General features: G+C 37.4%; 1 protein-coding gene across 1 annotated transcript in view; it reads right to left on the bottom strand.

Moving 5' to 3' along the window:
• The window catches only part of LMBRD1 (LMBR1 domain containing 1), a 76,044-nt gene that overhangs the window by 23,382 nt on the left and 38,425 nt on the right, over positions 1–14,237 (bottom strand). The window contains exons 8-9 of the mRNA XM_070418311.1: positions 4,388–4,513; positions 3,649–3,801 (exon numbers count right to left, since the gene is read on the bottom strand). Coding sequence (XP_070274412.1) covers positions 3,649–3,801; positions 4,388–4,513 — 279 coding nt within the window. The remainder of the gene's footprint in view (positions 1–3,648; positions 3,802–4,387; positions 4,514–14,237) is intronic.

Raw genomic sequence — 14,237 nt, 5'->3', positions numbered from 1 at the left:
AATACATAACAGTAATTTTGTATCCCCAGATATTCCCTTCAGGAATCCCTATTACTAATTATTTCTAAACTAGAACTAGATAATGGAAAGATAGGTAAGAATTTAGATCAGTACTCAGGAATGACACATTTATACAGCAAAATGAATAAATAATAAACTGTATTGGAGGTTTCAGCCAGTGCAGTAAGAGAAAAAAAGCAACTGAAAATCTTATATTTGAAAGAAAAAAGTAAAACTATCTTTTAGCAGCTTACCTGATCATGTACTTAAAAATCCCTTAGGAATCTATAAAACTACTAGAAACTAATATTAAGCCAGGTTGCATGATACAAGTACAATGTATAAAAGCAAACCTCTACATAATAGCAACAAATAATTGAGAATTAAAATTAAACAAAATCATTTGTAAAAATATAAAGACATACTTATAGATAAATTTAGGAAAATATTTGCAAGGCCTAGTCACTTAATACTACAAATGACTGCTGAGAGAAATTTAAGATAACATAAATAAATGAAAAGATAGGTTTATGAATTGGAAGATTCAATATTAAGATATCAATTATCCCCAAGTTTACCTATAGATTCAAAGTAATACCAATAAAAATTCTTGTGGGTGTTTTGTGAAATTATGAGTTGATTCTAAAATGTATATGGAAATGCAAAGGTTATGCACAGCTAAAACAATTCTGAAAAAGGAAAACAAAACTGATGAATTTACACTACTTGATTTCGTGACTGATTTGAATGTTCCAGTAATAAAGTTTTAGCATAAGGACATATAGATCAATGAAGCCAAAGTCAGAGTCCAAAACAGACCCTCACACATATATATATAATCAACTGATCTGACAAAATTGCCAAGGAAATTCAAAGTGCAAAGAATAGTCTTGAGAAAAAAATGGTGATGTCCATATGGAAAATAAAATAAGCCTTGACCCGTAGGTCATACCATCCCATAAAATTAATTTTCAATGGGCCACAAACCTAAATACAAGAGCTAAAGATATAAAATTTCTAGAAGAAAATATAGGATAAAATGTTTTCTATAAAGGCTTTAAAAACATTTCTTTGAATGACAGTGTTAAAAAAACAAAACAAAACAAAAAAGCCATAAATTAGGAGACAAAGTACTTGATCCAGAATCCATAAGAATTTTTGTAATTCACTCATAAAACAAAAACCTAATTTTTAAAATGGCCAAACAAGCATTTTAGAGAAGATATATAAGTAAATAGCCAATAAGAATATAAGATGATGTTCAATATCATTAGTCATCAGGGAAATGCAAATTACTATTACATATCTATTAGGAAAATGATTGCAAACAGTGGACAAGAATATGAAGAAATTAGCAATCTTATATATTGCTATAGGAATGCAAAATGGTACAACCACTTTAGAAAATATTTTGGCTGTTTCTTATAAACTTAAGCCTATATTGAACATTAGACCCAGCAATTCTACTCAGGTATTTACCCAAGAAAAAAATGAATGAAATGAAAACACATATCTACACAAAGATTTATGCACAAATGTTTACATCAGCATTATTCATAATAGTCTCAAAGTGGAAACAACTGAAATCCACTAACAGATAAGTGGATAAACAAATTGTGACACAGATATACACTGGAATGCTAATTACCAATAAAAAAGAATGAACCACTTTTAAAAAAAAATGCAACAACATGGATGAATCTCAAAAACATTGTGCTGAGCCAAAGAAGCCAGACAAAAAACTATACACTCCCCAACAAACTGTTAAAAGATTATACATTTTTATTTCACTTATACAAAATTATAGAACACATAAAACTAAAGTATAGAGACAAAAGTGCATTAGTGGTTGTCTGGGGTCTGTGCTCAAGGAAGCAGAGGGAGACAAAGTAGCTTTTTGGGGTAATGTAGATGTTTTATATATAGAACCTATATTTGGTAAAATCAATCCCTCTAAGCATATGTTCAGTGAAATGGAACATACAGCATGTTTAAAACAAGGCAGTTAATGTTACAAATTGGTTATAAATATTTATAAGAAGCTACAATTTAAAAGTAAGATAAGGTTGGGGAAGGCTTCATCAAACCTTTCCTACTATAAAGACAAATATCTCTGGAAAAAAGGAATAGGGTGAATTAAAAAAAAAGTATTCTAACAGAAGGTTAAACTAATGATACATAGAGCTGATTTTTTTTTAATCTTTATTGTTGAAAGTATTACAGATGTCCCTTTCCTTCCTCCATCCCCCCCACTGACTCCCTCCACCCTGTTCCAGTCCCCTCCCCAGGCCATCCCACCACTAGCACTACTGTCTGTCCACTGCTATGCATATAAATTCACTGTTAATCTCTTCCTCCCCTTTCTCCCCGCTTCCCGCTGAAATACCTCAATCTGTTGCATGCTTCAATGTCTCTGGATCTTTTTTGTTCATCAGTTTACTTTGTTCATTAGAGTCCACATATAAGTGAGATTGTATGATACTTGTCTTTTCTCTGACTGGCTTATTTCTCTTAGCATAATATTCTCCAGGTCCCTCCATGCTATAGCAGGGTAATTTTTGAGAAACTCTTTAAAAGAGGAGTTTTGGGGTGAGCAGTCACTGCATTTCCTCACTTCCTTTTTAATTTTAAGAGGAAGACAAAGCAGCATTAGAACTCAACCTGACTGATCTCTGACGGGGTTCTATAAAACAGCTTTTTAAAAAATTTAGCCAAAAACCATTTCCTAGCTTCGTTTTACCCAACTGTACTCAAAACAGTCTATGCACTGCACTTTCTGAATTACAACTGGCATTGTACACTTATGGTATACAAAGCCCTGGTGTTTGAAATGTCAAATACAGAATGGGCACATAGAGAAATTTGTGGCCAGCAGTTCTAGTTACTTTTTAGACTCGGGGTCATATTATAATGACCTTAATTCAATTTATTTATTTAAAATAAGCATAGCTTTATTTATTTTTATTTTAGAAAGAGAGAGAAAGGGAGAGAGAGACATTGATTTGTGCCTCTAGTTATTTGTATGCATTTCATTGGTTGTTTCTTGTATGCGCCCTGATAAGGTATTGAACACCCAACCTTGGCATATCAGGATGATGCTCTCTCATCAACTGGGCTACCCAGCCAGGGCCTCAGTTTAGATACTTATGTTTAGGTACCATACTTCCAAGAACTCAAGGCTAGCAAATAATGCCCCCACCCAAAAAAGTAATGGTTTTCCATCTCAAATAATACCTTTTTACATAGTTTTCGCCACATATCATTTAACGATAAAAAAAGTCTATTACTTTTCAGTTAGGGCTCCTAAATTTTATTGTGAGTCCCAGATCTCTTATTTATAGAAAGTACAAATTAACAAAATATGCTAGCAGCAAATTACATTACTTATCGATATTTTAACTTAAATTTCCCAACAACTATGTTGATATAACACTTGCATTACACATGAGTACATGAAGTTCAGAGAGGTTACGTACCTTGCCCAAACTACCAAATGAAAGAGCTGTGATTCAAAACCAGATTATTTTAACTCCAAAATGCTCTTGAGCACCATGCTGCATTGCCTCTAAAGGAGAACTCAACTTCTCTGACAGGTACAATATAAACTTGGAAGAAGAGTGACAGCATAATTTTAAAAAACCCATTTACCTTCAGGGGCCGCAGAGCGCCACAAAATTTTGTCCAGCAGCTGTTTTCAATGAATTCTAAGCGCCTTTCTCTTTTCCTAAGCGTTCGTAACCTTTCTTCAAGTTGTTTTAAGGTGCGTTTATCCCTTGCTGGCAAAGGTCGACCATCTTTGCTCTGCAAACAACAGAACAAAAATGAAACAGTTTTTACCATTAAGGTCTTAATAAAGTAATCTATCAGATTTAGCAGATCAGGCAATGAAACTTCTTTAGGTTGGATTTGACTCCTTAGGCAAATTTACAAATTGAAAATAACGAACAATTTTAATGTGACAATGCACATATATGTACCAAGGTCAACATCAAACTGTGAATGTGTGGACACAGTGGTGTGGCTCAGTGATTGAGTGTTGACATATGAACCAGGAGGTCACCATTCGATTCTCAGTCAGGGTTGCAGGCTCGATCCCCAGTGTGGGGCATTGCAGGAGGCAGCCAATCAGTGATTCTCTCTCATAATTGGTGTCTCTCTCTCTCTCTCTCTCTCTCTCTCTCTCTCTATCTCCCTTCCTCTCCAAAATCAATAAAAATATATTTTAAAAAATAAAGTAAAAATAAATAAATATGGGCATGGTTTTTGAAGGATATGTTGCAAAACAATTCAATGTCAAAAATGTTTGCCAAAGTCTAAGTCACATCAGAAAGCAGCTCAAAGACAAAGTAATTTGATGCTTCCCAATTATAATAAAATACCAACTCACTTTTGATTTAATTGATTGAATGTGTTGTTCCACTTCTTCAATGTCTTCAGTGTTTTCCAAACGTTCATAAGCAGCACTTCTAGTGCCTTTTATAAGATTTAAAGGTAATGCCGACATGCCATAGGCCTAAAAAGCAAAATTAAAATGTGATTTAGTAATATTATTTTAAATACAGGATGTCCCCCCCCAAAATGTATACACACTTTAACAGCTGACAGCTCAATTTTGAAAATGAAATGCATTTTAATAAACACTGGTTTTATAATTATTTAAAGTGTGTGTATACATTTTTTTGGGGGGACACCCTATATATGACATAATTTTCAGGTAAAAATGCCATTTTCAAAAAAAGTAACACAACATTTAAGAGTCTGATATATATATGTGGTATTATGTAATGACTAGAGGCCCGAATTTTGTGCAAGAGTAGGCCTTCCTTCCCCGGCCGCCGGCACCCGGGCTTCCCTCAGGCCGTCAGCAGGCACCCAGGACCCTGGCTTGCCTTGCAGCCCCGGCTTCATCCAGAACAGTGGTTCTCAACCTTCCTAATGCCGCGACCCTTTAATACAGTTCCTCATGTTGTGGTGACCCCCAATTTCATTACAAATTGAACATAATTAAAGCATAGTGATTAATCACAAAAACAATATGTATTATATGTGTGTTTTCCAATGGTCTTAGGTGACCCCTGCGAAAGGGTCGTTCGACCCGCAAAGGGGTCGTGACCCACAGGTTGAGAACCGCTGATCCAGAAGGACGTCTAGTCTAGTTAGCATATTATGCTTTTATTATTATAGACTATCACCAATTCTCCATATCATTTGAACACAAGGCCAGTACAATGTTACTTTTTACAACCAGATGCCAAGGCAAAAATATTTCATTAAACCCAATTTAAGTAAATTCCCTGTCCTCCCAATCACCTCCAAATTAGGCTTATTTTTACCCTCTTGTATGTTATTTTGTATTGGAAGGATTTGGGTCCCTAAATATACTAACCTGAGTACTCAATACTATTTCCCAAGAAATATGCTGCTCTAGTCAATATTCACAACGTGGGCCTTATTTTTTTAATCTTTTTTATTTTTAAATATTTACTTTAAAAAATTTTTCAATTGTAGTTGACATGCAATATTACATTAGTTTCAGGTTTACAACATAGTGGTTAGACATTTATGTAACTTATAAAGTGATCACATTGATAGCTAGTACCCTTGTGACACCATAACAATAGTATTGATTATATTCCCTGTGCTGTACCTTATATTCCAGAGACTACTTATATAACTGGCAATTTATACATCTTAATCCCTTCCCCTCTTTCACCCATCCCATCTGGCAACCATCAAAATGTTCTCTGTATCTATGAGTTTGTTTCTGTTTTGTTTGTTTATATTGTTTTCTAGATTTCACATATACGTGAAATCATATGGTATCTGTCTCTTTCTAACATTTCACTTCACATAATACCCTATATGTCTATCCATGTTGTCTTAAATGGCAAGATTGCATTCTTTTTTATGGCTAAAATTCCATTCCATATATATATATATATATATATATATATACATATATATATATATATATGTATATATATATATATATATATATATATATATATATATATATTTTCACATCTTTATGGATAGTTAGGTTGCTTCCTTATCTTCACTATCATAAATAATGGTACAATCAACATAGGGGTGCATATGTCTTTTCAAATTAGTTTTGGAATTCTTTGGATACATACCAAAAATTAGGATTGCTGGCTCATATGGTAGTTCTATTTTTAATTTTTTGAGGAACCTCCATTCTGTTTTCCATAAAGGCTGCACCCAATATACAATTCTACCAACAGAACACAAGGGTTCCCTTTTCTCCACATCCTTGCCAACACTTGTTTGCTGATTTATTGATAATAGCCATTCTGACAGTTGTGAGGTGATATTTCATTGCAGTTTCAATTTTCACTTCCCTGATGATTTTTTTGTATGTCTATTGGCCAACTGTTTGTCCTCTTTGGATAAATGTCTATTCAGGTCCTCTGCCCATTTTTTAAATTGGATTGTTAGGGTTTTTTTAGTGTTAAATTGTGTGAGTTCCTTACATATTTTGGCTATTAGCCTCTTATCAGATGTATTGGCGAATATGTTCTTCCATTCAATAGGTTGTCTTTGTTTTGTTGATGGTTTCCTTCACTATGCAAAAACTCTTTAGTTTCATGTAGTCCCATTTCTTTATTTTTTCTTTTGTTTCCCATGTCTGGGAAGCAAAGTGGCCCTTATTTAGAGTCCACTGTCAAATGCAGGTCATCTAAATTCTGTACATTGGTCTGCTGGTCTCACTTTCTACAAATTCATCTTCTATAACATAATCCAATGTGATTTTTCTCAAACACTCAAGTCAGATTATACCATTCCTCTAATTAACATCCTCAAGGACTAATAAGGGTAGTTTTCACAGTGCTCTGAGAGTAGTTCCTAGGATTGTGAGTAGGTGTCTTTAGGGCCACTACAGGAGAGAGGAAGGCAGGTAGTGAGTGATGCAGGGACCTACTGCTACTTTTCTAGAGCAAATCTACTTTGTTCATCTACATTTTTACATGTCAGAATTTCATCTAAGATTGTTTAAACAGTTATTTGGTATTGTTTTTCAATGAAAGGTAGAATTACTGGACTTGTGAATAGACCAATTATCTAACCCTGGCATACAAAGCCCTACCAACCTTATGTCACACCTCTGTATTATTCACTGTTCTTAAAACACTCCAATTTTACACTACTTCAGGCTTTATCCAGCATCCACACTTTAGTACATACAGTACCCTCATCTAGAATGCCTATTTTCTCACCTTACTTCATTAGCAAATTTCAATGCCCTTCAGGCTCAGCTTCATTACACCATGTCTGAAAACCTTCCTTAACTTGTAAATGTGCCTTGCTTATAACTCAATTATCTATATTATAAAAAGCCATGGCCGTGACGCCATAATGACCAAACGACCAGTCATCAGGAGGTGCACTGATGGGTCTCATGGTACAGCGGGTCTTGGTCCCTGGGCGTGGCGGGTCTGGGTCCTGGGGCGCAGCAGGTCTCGGTCCCGCGGGTGGGTGTGGCGAGGAGAGGGCAGTCAGGTGCGTGCAGGTGGGTGGGGCTGCAAGCAAGGCAAGGCATGCGCAGGTGGGCAGGGCCCCGTGATTTTGCGCGCTGGGCCTCTAGTAATATATAACATTGTTCATCAACATTATTAATCTGTATAATTGTTTTATCGTTAGATCTGCCAAACTTGGCTAATCAGAATCACTTGGAAAAATACAGACCCCTCATCCACACTAGTAACAACTACGGTACCCTATTTAGGATGTAAGGACTACTCAATTCTTTTTTTCCCTATCTTTATTCCAATAACAAGCATTTATTAAATTGATAATTTCTTTGAGATAATATTTAACCAAAAATCATTTTAAAAGAATTCTTTATTCATATGAACTTGTTTCCTTACATGAAATTCATATATTTATTAGAAAGCTGAACTGAATTTCTGAACAGCTTAATGTAAACAATTAAAAAAATATATGTCCTTGAAAATACCTTGTGGTAACATAGGATCAGAATACAGCATTTTTTTTAAAGAATTTTTAATTGTCTGAAGAGAGCAAGTAAAAGAAATAGTCATGGTTTTGGTTGCCTAGCTTTTAGCTTGTTTTTGGATTGCATGTTTAAGTTTCAATAATTACCTGGAAATTTAACTATAAGATTTAGATTATGATAAGCTTGACATAACGCATTATACAAAACATTTCATCAACACAACTTTAAGATCTTTAAACACAATCTTTTCAATTCAACCTCAGACTTATTTGGGGGGAAAAAAATGTATGAAAAGACTATGCTGTTCAGAAACAAAACTTTTATTGCTTACTACTGCCCTCTAGTGAATTACTAGGAAATCAAGAAGGCTAAAGAGATTACATTACTTAAAATGCTTTTAGGTCATCCATAATGCCCAAAACTGCCTCCAATTTTATTTGTTTCAACTTCCAAAATAACCATCTGTATTTTAAAATCCAAACTATTTTGAAGGACTACATATAAACTACAAATATTTATAGTACTTTCTTACACTGTCTAGTTTAGAAAAGCATCTTTTCCCTACATATCTCTGCTCTATCTAGGATGATGTTTTCCAACCTGTGAGCTTTGGATTATTGCAAAGAATCAACACCAAGCACTGCCGTTAAGCTGAATAAATGTCTTGCGTATACTTGTAACTCCTATTATTCATGTTTGCTAAAATGACTAATGAAACAATTCATTTAACATGTACTCAATAAGATTCACATATTCTAAAACATCTCTATTTTCTCACATCAGTGAAATGTGGATGCATCTTCTATTCATTGGCTAGGCAGAAGTCATACATCATTGTCATATTCACAAATATGGTCATAGCTGGTTACAATATAGTTACTTCGTTGGTTACTGCATTCTTGGTACAACTATTGCCACTTTAAATGTCTTTTAAGATAGTACTATGATTTGATTTTGGAACAAAAAGTTAGTGTGTAAGGGGAAATGAACAAAGGAGCAAATAATGAGACAAATATTAACTAGAACAATGATCATAATTCTATATTTTCTTGCAAAGCAACAGTCAATAATTTTATGGGCCTAAGAAAGGAAGATACTCAAAGTAGAAGCCATTTTGCTAGTTAGGTAGGTAAATGCAAAAAGATAGCCTTTCACATGGCAAAATAAGAAACAACTGCAAAACAACAATGAAAAAAAGCTTAAATTTATACAACAGTTATGTTAGCAGCTTCGGAGAAAATCCCTGTGACAAGTGTGTAGCTCTTAAGAAAAGCTGTATCATCAATTCTCTTGATAGCATAAAAGACAATCTTGTATAATAAATCATGGACATGAATAACCAATTCAAAAAAGTAATTCAGAAAACTCATATTACAAATGACAAGTTTTAGGAATACATTTCCAGTTTATTTTACTTATATTTTCCTTGTATGCAGAAAAGTGATGATTTTAAATTATTTATAAAAGTCTATAAAACTTCTCTCATTAAATATGAAAGCATGGGCAGAGGCTTTTTTTAAAAAAAATGTATTTTTATTGATTTCAGGGAGGGAGATGGAGAGAGATAGAAACATAAATGATGAGAATCATTGATCAGCTGCCTCCTGCACGCCCCCTACTGGGGATGGAGTCATCAACCAGGGCATGTGCTCTGATTGGGAACTGAACCAAGACCTCCTAATTCATAGGTTGATGCTCAACCACTTAGCTAATACAGAGACCTTTTTTATAGTGGTACCTAAAATACAGGAGCATCTGTATCATCTGGAAGGCTGAGAAATTTGACTTTTAAAAGGGACTATCTTTAAAGATTATTGAGAACTACTGCTCTACTTATTTCTATTTTTGAATTTTCAATTTATCACTTTACATTTTATATAAAACTAGAGGCCTGGTGCACAAAATTCGTGCACGGGGGTCCCTCAGCCCGGCCTGCTCCCTCTCCAATCCGGGACCCCTCGAGGGATGTTTGACTGCTGGTTTAGGCCCAATCCCACAGGAATGGGGCCTAAACCGGCAGTCGGACATCCCTCTCACAATCCAGGACCACTGGCTCCTAACTGCTCACCTGCCTGCTTGCCTGATTGCCCCAACCACCTCTGCCTGCCTGCCTGCCTGATAGTCTCTAACCACCTCTGCCTGCTGGTCTGATCGCCCCTAACTGCTCCCCTGCCGGTCTGGTCGCCCCAAACTGCCCTCCTCTGCTGGTCTGATCGCCCCTAACTGCCCTCCCCTGCCAGCCTGGTCGCCCCTAACTGCCTCTGCCTCAGCCCCCGCCACCGTGGCTTTGTGTGGAAAGTCATCAGGATGGATGTCCAGAAGAGGTCTGGTCTAATTAGCATATTACCCTTTTATTAGTATAGATTATACAACATAAGTTTTAAGGTAGAATTTCATTAGTAGAAATGAAGAGACATTTCATTAAAAAATGTACATTGGTTTGATATTATTCAAATCCACTTGTTTATGACAAAAATCAAGTCTTTAAGAATAGGACTGCTTGCCCTAGCTGGTTTGGCTCAGTGGCTAGAGCTTCAGCCTGAGGACTGAAGGGTCCCAGGTTCGATTCTGGTCAAGGTCACATGCCTGGGTTGCAGGCTCGATCCCCAGTAGGGCACGTGCAGAAGGCAGCTGATCAATGATTCTCTCTCATCATTGATGTTTCTCTCTCTCTCTCTCTCTCTCTCTTTCCCTTACTCTCTGAAATCAGTAAAAATCTATTTTAAAAAAATAAAAGAATAAGATTGCTTTGCTATCAAAGCCAAGTAAGGTGTGTCATTTGTTGTCCCTGATGAAGTCTGAGCAGCTCAGTTGCTAAGCGACTTCGCTGGGTTCTTATCAAATAAAATCCGTGGAGAAGCAACTACGCCCACCATGCATTTAGGCTATAAAGACCGAAAGTTGGGGAGGACAGAGTGCTTCTGGGTAGGATACAGTGAGGATCAGCGGCTGGGAGACAGAGAAGACACAGGAATGCCCAGTGACTGGAAGCACCGGAGGGTCTGGGATATGCAAATCTGCTGGGGGCGGGGTCAGGCCCTGCGCTCTGAGAGGTCAGGTCCCGAGGGAGGGCAGGGGTGCGGTTCCGGGGATCCCCTTCCTGCGAGGCTCCTCCTCCTCCCTTTAACCCCCTAACCTGTCCATTTGGATGAAGTGGGTGGGAAGCAGGTATGCAATGCCTGGGCGGACGCCCCTTAGTCCCAGATCCCCCCAGGGCAGGGGAGGGGTGATTGTATTGGTTTATTTGAGTCTTCCTACACATTGAAAGGGGTGGCAGGGAAGTGTCTGCCAGACATAGTTTCCTTCTGCTTGCTTGCCAGAGCTGCCCCGCGTGATGCCTTTTCCCTTCCTTCCCCGCTGCCCCGAGCTAAAGCGCATGAGATTGCCAGGGACGAAACTGGGCCCCCCGTTGTATTGTGTGGAGATTGCACTCCACAGGAACCTGCCTGATCCAAGGAGGGTTGGGGTCATTCACTGCGGGAAAGCCTCAACTTAAAGGAAGCCACTGCTTAGGCGCCAGCTGAGCCGTTTGCGGAAGATTTATCATCCCTTCTGGCTGTTTCCTTGGAAACCACAAACTCAAGATAGCAAAGCCAGGGGCCACCCCTGGGCCAGGTGGCCTCTGGGCTGGGCCGCGTGGGGTCTGCCTCCGCCGGGGGCGCCCCAGACCGGGCCACGCAGAGGCTCTACTGGTGACGGCAGTCCCCGCCCACCTGCTCCCGCTGTGCATGCCTCCTGCTGAGCAGACATGATGTTACGGCGTTCTGGCTAATTTGCATATTCCTCTATTATTATATAGGATGTATGTAGGTAAACATATACAGATACAAACACAAATAAAATTCATAAATAGCACATGTTCAGTTTTTGACTGATAATTATATATAATAAGTTCAGTAGTCACTGCTTTTATAGGCAACTCAGTGTCCACATATTACATTTTTTATAAAAATATCATTATTCTACATTTCCCCACTTGATGGCACCGAAAATTAAAGTATATACATAAATATCTGTGCCCAGAGGTTTCTTTCTTTTTTATTTAAAAAAGATTCTCTTTATTTTATATTTTCCATCACCATTTATTCCCTCTATGACCTTTTCCATCTCCATCCATCCCACTCCCCCCGTAATCACCATACTGTTGTACATGTCCATATGCCCATGAGTTCTCTCTCTCTTTTTTAAGCTGAAAATAATAGGAAGACTGATTAATATGCTTGACATTGTTCTTCTAAAATTGAGTGGCCAATTATTTGGCTATTCCTTAAGACATGGTACAGTGGGTATAATCTTGGTAAAATTTAAATAATCAACTAGTTTATAAACTAAACAATAATGCATATCTAAGAAATTCACACTTGACATACATTACAAAAAAATCTCAAATTTCAATACTAACAGTTACAGATTCTGTAACAGACATGATTATACCTTTAGTAATTAATGCTTTGTACTTAAGGTTAAAGTATGCTAAGTATTAACTTCCCTCTTTTGGTACCTTAATTAAAATGAAACCTCTCTGCTTCCCATGAATTTGTACCCTCTTCCACGTTCCACCAGGAAAAGCTCATTTCTCAAGCGTCTATATAATGTTAGGAGACAACTAATAACTAGTACTATTAACCACCTATCTGTAATTAAACCATTTATCTATAAATAGTGGATTTTCAACTAGTTTTTAATAAAGTTGGTGTATGATTGGCTCATTTTTACAGATGGAAAAGCTAGGGTTCAATGTTTGATTACATAAAGACACTCATCATTAGTGCTCAGCTATGTACACTATGCTGCCTCCTTAAAAAGAGTCCCCTCTAGCCTACCCTTCTTCCTCTCTTTACACACTAGAAACTAGATAGTAAAGTTGGCCAGACTGTGGTTTGGTAACAAAACATTCTTCCACTGAGTTTTGAGCATATCTTGTATGTTATTTAAATAATGTTTATCTGTCTATCCATCTGGAAAGATTCCAGATATTTAAAGCTTCCTGCACAACTCTCAGAAGATAGCTAAAGAAGCATTTATTATTGGCTCTTCTTTATAATTTGAGAAAAAAACCTCAGAGAGCAGTCTATATGCAAGTTTGTCGGGCTATTATAATTCTTACCTTACCATTTCTAGGAAGACTGAAAAAAATCAAAGTCTCTGAGAGTATAAGATTAGATTCTATATACTAGGAAAATATCAAGTTATGTAAAATATCTGATTTTAAAAGTCCTATACCCCCAAGTAGGATAAATCTACTGAATCAGTAACAGATGCTGATCTATGGTACAGAATTCTAATATGCTAATAAATCACTAAATCTATTATGGCATGGTATATATTATAACCTTTAAGGTTCACGACTTATAATGTTTGTTTCTGAATAGTAACTTTCACAAACATAGATAAAATGATTGTGACTAAGTAGTTCAAAATTAACCCTCCTCTTAAGTAAACTCAAGAAAAATGAAGAAAGAAGCACTAAAATATTAAAGAAAAAAAACCAGGAATTGAACCCAATATAGGATGGGGCAAAAGTAGGTTTACAGTTGTTCATATAGAAAATATAATAATCCTATATAATAAAAGCCTAATATGCTAAGTGTCCAGTAGTCCAGTCGGCCATTCAACCAATCAAAGCATAATATGCTAATGATATGCTAAGGCTGCTCAATTGCTCGCAATGATGTGCAATGACTACCGGGGGCAGACAGTCGACTGGTCAACCAGTAGCTATGACATGCACTGACCACTAGGGGGCAGATGTTCCGACCAGTAGGTTAGCTTGCTGCTGGGGTCCGGCTGATCAGGACTGAGCGACAGGCCGGACATGCCCTGGAGTCTTCCCGCAATCCCTCCCCAGCCCCAATCGTGCATTAGTGGGGTCCCTCGGCCTGGCCTGCACTCTCTCGCAATCCAGGACCCCTTGGGGGATGTCAGAGAGCCAGTTTCAGCCTGATGGTGGAATGACCAGTCACTATGATGACACTCAATGCAGGAGTTGCCCCGTGGTGGTCAGTGCGCTCCCACAGGGTTTGCCCTTTAACTTATGCTCATGGCTGGTGAGCATAGCAGTAGTGGCAGAAGCCTCTCCTGCCTCTGCTGCAGCGCTAAGGATGTCCAACTGATGGCTTAGGTCCACTCCACAGGCCGTTAGTCAGACATCCTCCCAAGGGCTCCTAAACTGCGAGGGTGCAAGCCGGGCTGAGGGATCCCGCCCGCAAGTGCACGATTTTTGTGCACCGGGCCTCTAGTTGATAAATAAATAACAATA

This window comes from Myotis yumanensis, unplaced genomic scaffold (assembly GCF_028538775.1).
Source record: "Myotis yumanensis isolate MYYU_CA2020_CCGP unplaced genomic scaffold, mMyoYum1.0.hap1 SCAF_6, whole genome shotgun sequence".
NCBI lineage: Eukaryota > Metazoa > Chordata > Mammalia > Chiroptera > Vespertilionidae > Myotis > Myotis yumanensis.
Note: the sequence above shows the minus strand (reverse complement) of the source record. Positions and strands in the feature narration are given on the sequence as shown.